At 36.2% G+C, this 6,373-nt stretch overlaps 1 protein-coding gene across 1 annotated transcript; it reads left to right on the forward strand.

The window, feature by feature from the left end:
• The first annotated feature begins 1,223 nt into the window (after nt 1-1,223).
• Nucleotides 1,224-2,279, forward strand: Tgif2lx2 (TGFB-induced factor homeobox 2-like, X-linked 2). Its single transcript, NM_001433432.1, has one exon. It carries the CDS (start codon nt 1,341-1,343, stop codon nt 2,007-2,009), a length of 669 nt encoding a protein of 222 aa, NP_001420361.1. The 5' UTR covers nt 1,224-1,340; the 3' UTR covers nt 2,010-2,279.
• Nucleotides 2,280-6,373: the final 4,094 nt, after the last annotated feature.

Below are 6,373 nucleotides of genomic sequence, written 5' to 3' on the forward strand. Positions count from 1 at the left end.
ACTCACCAGCCCCAGTGTGCACTTATATTTGATATATACTTTATCTAGAATAACATTTGTTTCAGTTTTAATGTTAATTTTCATAACAAATGAATTCGATTTCAATGTAAAACTGTTGAAATTAAACATCTCTACCATATTTATCTTTCTGGTAATTCAAAGTTTTGTGATATCTTTGCCCTCTGGCAATTCCTTTATTGATCACCATTGTTTTTATATCAGTTTCCATATTATAGAGTTCTGTTAGAAATGCACATTTGAACTTGTGTTTTAGTCAAATGACTGCTTCTACTATTGAAATACTAGCTGATGTGAATTAATCAACCTTTCGCTAGAGTAAGTCCCTTTCTTTGGAATTGTTCCTGAATATGTGAGGAAGAACTCTTAGATTGTTGTATTTTCCAACCAAAAGTTTAATTGAAGTATTAAAGGAATATTTAATTTACTTTTCTTTTTTTAATCATTTTCTTACTATCTTGTCTCTCTGCATCCTTCCTTATACTAACCATACATTCATTCTCAATTCCATGGCCTTTTATCCATTACTTATTTCTGATATATATTATAAATAAAACTTGAAAAGTCAAAAAAAACAAAGAAAAGAAAAAAAAAAGAATGTTCACAGTCCTTTGAACTTCCAATGTACATTCATATTCATACACAAACAAAAACATGGTAAAATATCAAAAAATACTGAAAAAAGTTTGCTTAGTGAGTAAAGGCATTTGCTTCCAAGACTGATCATCTCAGCTTAAGCACAAGAATCCACATGATAGAAGGACAGAATAACAAATGTCATTTGACCACAACATGATCGCATGGTTTTTGCACCTGTACACATGCAGAAACAGAGAGAGAGAGAGAGAGAGAGAGAGAGAGAGAGACAGAGACAGAGACAGAGAGAGGGAGGGAGGGAGGGAGGGAGGGAGGGAAGAGAAGAGAAGAGAAGAGAAGAGAAGAGAGAATAAATGGAATTTTTATATTAATGCCAATATTAATCTCCAGAATATGTACTTAATTGACACCTGTAGAGAAAATATGAAAGCTATATAAAAACAGAGTAAGAACACATACACAAATACATTGAAGATATGTTGAAAAAGAAAAAAAATGTAAAGTAAAACAGACAATGTAGAGACAAAATGTATAGGGATGTACAGGTGGGAAGTTTACCCGGGACAAGCATAGAGAGTTTGTGACATCACAGAGCCAGTTGGCTGAGGTGTCTGGCAACAAATGAGGATCCAGTTCAGAAATCAGTGAAGGACTTCCCTGGATCTCCCGGGATCATACTTCAGTCATCCCTGGTCTCTAAGCCACTGAAGGCAGTCCTCTAGAACATGGAGGAGGCTGAAGGTAGTCCGGAGGAAACCCAGGACACTAATAAAAAAGGCACCTCGAGCAGGATAAGACTTGAGAGAACCTGTAAGAAGAAGTTTCGTGACAGCCAGAAGCTTCAGAAAAGATACCTGCTGCCACCCGAGTCCGTGAGGATCCTCCGTGACTGGCTCTCTAAGCACAGGTTTAATGCCTATCCTACTGAAGCAGACAAACAAAAGCTGTCCAAGAAGACCAATTTATCTTACTTGCAGGTCTCCAACTGGTTTACAAATGCCCGCAGACGCCTTCTCCCAGAAATTCTTCAAAATCCAGACATTAGCCACAAAGACCAGGCTGCCAATGCAGCCCAGAAACAGCACTCCAATCCATCCAATGAGGTCAAGACACAGCTTAATGCTAAATCAAAAATGCAGGATTTGCCCGTGCCAATATGCCAAGAATCTCAAGAGAAAATGTCAGATCTGGAGTCTTATCTTGGCCAGAAGGTGATCTCAGAAGGCGAGAAAGAAAAAGAAGACAGGAATTTAATCAGCGATCCTCTGTCTTCACCTGAACTTGCATGGCCAGTGGAAAAGCCCGATTTTAGCAACTTCTACATGTTGGTTGATGCTGCTGTACAGAAGGCAGCAGAAATGGAGGAGCAGAAGAAGCAAAATCCCAACCCATAATTTCCCCAACAACAGTCCTTTGAACTCTGGTGGGTTCATTTATTTTCAACCGGATTTATCTTGTAATGTCGTCTTCTATTCCATATTATTCCCCCTGTTCAGAAATCTTTTCCATTATCACATCTCAATTTTGCTAAATACCTCAATGTTTTCTGATGAAATCACTATCCATGATATTCAGCATAAACAAATTTTTAACTTCATCTGCTCCCCTGGGCTTTAAGAACTATATATTTACATAATATTAAACATCATGCAATTTTCAGTCAAGGATGTTCAGGGTTATTCTCAATATCTCTACGCCGGAGAGTCCTCAACACCAAGCCATTCTTCTTTCTCTCTCTTTCTATAACTATCTTTATTAGTAATACAGATAATAGAAAGAAAAGGCTCAAAAACAGGTGCTTATGATGGTGCTGGCCAGATTTTAATGGGTGAGTTTTTAAACGCTTTCAACTCTTTTTTTCCCTATGTACAGTTTATTTTGTGTTAGAGTTCATATCTGCATGAATATAAGTATGAAAGCCAAAGTAAAGTGGTTTCATAATTTTTGGGAAGATAAGAGTAATCTCTTTAGATGAATATTTCTGAACATTTGGCATGGTAATTTCATGGACAACTTCAATTTGGCAGTTTACTACTGCCAATTTTTAGTGTGTTCACTGAGTTTGGATAATGTATTTTGTTAGTTTTAATTATCTGCATCACAGGAAATCTGTAACAATAAATCTCCCCAAACAAGCTATAGATATTTTATGTGGAAAAGGGAATCAATCTACAACATTTACTAAAACAGAAATTATACTCAGGTAATTTATATTTATTTTGTTTTACTTATTTAACATTAATCTCTAATTTCAAAACGCTTGAGTTGTTAGGATTTGGTGAAAATTTAAATTCTCCACATGAAAATAATTCTGTGGATGTATGAACGCAACCTCTGTTGTATGAAGCTCAGAAAGATTTTCAGTAGGTACCAAAACATACTAATCTAGAAAGCTGTAATTTAGGGTCTCTGATATCGTAAAGCTAAAATTTGGTCAATATGACCTACATTTCTACTCCTGCAAGAGCAAAAAGCAGTGTGTTTTGGTTTATCTAATTCATTTCTCATTATTGAGAAATTTCAAGACAATACATTTTATCTTCTTAAATCATTTTTGGAAACAGTGTTAGTTGGAATAATTTCAGCTTCAACATTTGTAAGAAGGAAAGAGATCACTAAGTCTCAAATTGCCATTCCAGAAATAGAGTATGGCAATTCAAATTTCATTTTAAATTTTGTTTTTGACAGTTATATATGCTCATATAATGAAACTTAGTAATTTTCATCCCTGTTTCTCTATCATCTCCCTTGCACTCTGCTTTACTCCATATTTTGAGTAAGTTCTTTGAAGGTCTTGCAGAATTCTGCAAAAAATCCTTCTGGACAAAACATGAGATTTTTTAGGTGGAAATTTTTCCATTATATTGTCACTCTTTTTGGCTTGTTTTAGATCTATCTCAACTATTTTATCTTGGTTTAATTTTGATAGGTCAATGTATCTATAAAGTATTCATATAGTGTTATAGTCTCTGCATTAGTAGGAAATACATTTTCATGACATATTGTACAGGAATTTTAGTCCAGTAATATGGATGCTCTGATAAACAAAAGACCTTCTAGGTCTGTGTGATTGGGCTAGAATACACACACCCTTAATTTACAACTTTAATACCACTGACTGGAATCCAAACAGCTTTAACCCCAAATTTGATGTTTAATTGAGGGGAACACAAATGGATAAATCAAAGAAAGATTTTACAAAGTGAGTCAAGAGATAGGATATGCCAAACTTTCAACAGAAAAGCAATTTAAAAGCAGCACAGGGAGAGAGATTCAGTTCATTCAGTTCTGTTGAGTAGAGTTCAGTGCAGTCAGTTGGGACTCAATAGAGTGAGTGCAGTGCAAAGGAATTGAGCTCATTCTTGAGTTCATGAAGTTCAGTCCATGTCATCAGAGGCAGTTGTAGCCAAAGAATCAGAAAGAAAAAAAAGAGAGAGATGAGAACACATTGCCAGAATTATTTTGAGACCAAGCAGACCAATTCAGTGAGAAGCTGAGAGAAAGCAGTAAGCGTTGAGAGGAGTTTAATCCAGAATAGCCAGAATTGCTGAACTGAATCAGCCAGCCAGAGTCCTGAAAGAACTACACAAAGGTGACATTACTCAACATTAAGACTCTGAGAAGACAGATATAATAGGCGAATAAAAGTTTTACAATACCTTTGTAATATATCCTCAGGGTATTCCAGATTTCATTAGTATCTGTTTTAGCATTTCTTTTTTCATCTTTAAATGTGTTATTTGGTGCCTTCTTTCTCTCTTTCTTTAAATGAAAAACACTCTCAATTGTTTAGAGTAATCAATTGACCTTAAAAGTGAGTTATCTTTTATCCTATAATGTACAAATCAGGAGATATCATTGTAATAACAATATCTCATATCTACAACTACTGTACTGATATACATATTTCCGTCTCCTCATTCATGTATTGTTTATTGCTTTCCTTCTTTTTTTAATTTTATTTTTCTTAGATATTTTATGTATTTACATTTCAAATATTACTGCCCCCCATACCTTTCCCACCTCAACCTGCTTCTATGAGAACTACTCCCTAACTACTCCCACCTCAACACCCTGGCATTACCCTACATCCCTACATTGGGGAAAAAAAGCATTCATAGGACCAAGGGCCTTTTTTCATGTTAATGCTGGACAATGCCATCCTCTGCTACATATGTGGCTGGTGTCATGGGTGCCTCCATGTAATACTCATTGGTTGGTCGTTTACTCCCTGGGAGCTCTGGGGGTGTCTGATTGGTTGATATTGTTGTTCTTCCTATGGGGTTGCAAACCCCTTCAGCTCCTTCAGTCCTTTCTCTAACTATTCCTTTGGGGTTTCCATGTTCAGTCCAATGGTTAGCTGCAACCATCCTCGTCTGTATCAGTAGGACTCTGACAGAAACCCTTAGAAGATATCCACATCAGGCTCCTAGCAGCAAGCAGTTCTTGGCATCAGCAATAGTGACTGGGTTTGATAGTCGCATATGGGGTGGAACCCCAAGTGGGGCAGTCTCTGGATGACCTTTCCTTCAGTCCATGCTCTACTCTTTGTCCAGGTATTTCTTCCAATGAGTATTTTGTTCTCCCTTCTAAGAAGGACTGAAACATCCACATTTTACTCTTCCTTCTTCTTGAGCTTCATATGATCTGTGAATTTTTTCATAGGTATTTCAAGCTTTTGGACTAATGTTCAACTATCAGTGAGTACATACCATCTGTGATGTTTTGTGAATGGGTTACGTCACTCAGGATGATATTTTCTACTTCCATCCATTTGCCTAAGAATTCCATGTAGTCATTGCTTTTAATAGCTGAGTAGTATTCCATTGTGCAAATGTACCATATTTTCTGTATCAATTCTTTTGTTCAAAGGCATTTGGGTTCTTTCTAGCTTCTGACTGCTGTGAACAGAGTGGAGCATGTGTCCTTGTTATATGTCGCAGCATATTTTATGTATCTGGTATCTGCCTAGAAGAATTGTGCATTTCCTCCAGACTTTTTATGTTTTGTTGAGTATAGGTTTTTGAAATAAGATCTGGTAAGTTTTTGAATTTTCTCAGTTTCTGTTATGTTCTGATTTTGTTAATTTGGATACTCCCCCTGTGTCCTCTGGTTAGTCTGGCTAAGGGTTTATCTATGTTGTTGATTTTCTCAAAGAACCAGATCCTGGTTTTGTTGATTCTTTATATAGTTATTTCTACTTGGTTGATTTCAGCCCTGAGTTTGATTAGTTTCTGCTGTGTGCCCCTCTTGGGCGTATTTGCTTCTTTTTGTTCTAGAGCTTTTAGGTGTGCTGTCAGATTGCTAGTGTATGCTCTCTCCAATTTCATTTTGCAGGCTATGAATTTTCATCTTTGAACTGCTTTCATTGGATTCTATAAGTTTGGGTATGTTGTGACATAATATTCATTAAATTATAGAAAGTCTTTTATTTGTTTCTTTATATCTTTCTTTACTAAGTTGTCATTGAGTAGAGAATTGTTCAACTTCCACGTGCTTGTGCACTTTCCGTTGTTTTTGTTGTTACTGAAGACCAGCCTTAGTCCATGGTGATCTGATAGGATGCATAGGATTATCTCAGTCTCCTTGTATCAATCGAGACCTGTGTTGTGAGCAATTATTGAGAAGGTGCCATGAGGTGCTGAGATGAAAGTATATTCTTTTGTTTTAGGATTAATGTACTATAGATATCTGTTGAATCCATTTGGTTCATAACTTCTGTTACTTTCTCTGTGTCTCTGTTTAGCTTCTGTTTCCA

Source organism: Rattus norvegicus, chromosome X (assembly GCF_021556685.1).
Source record: "Rattus norvegicus strain SHRSP/BbbUtx chromosome X, alternate assembly SHRSP_T2T, whole genome shotgun sequence".
NCBI classification, from domain to species: Eukaryota; Metazoa; Chordata; class Mammalia; order Rodentia; family Muridae; genus Rattus; species Rattus norvegicus.

Excerpts from the sequence above, each read along its gene's own strand:
- Tgif2lx2 (NM_001433432.1), top strand. The coding sequence starts at position 1,341 with ATGGAGGAGGCTGAAGGTAGTCCGGAGGAAACCCAGGACACTAATAAA.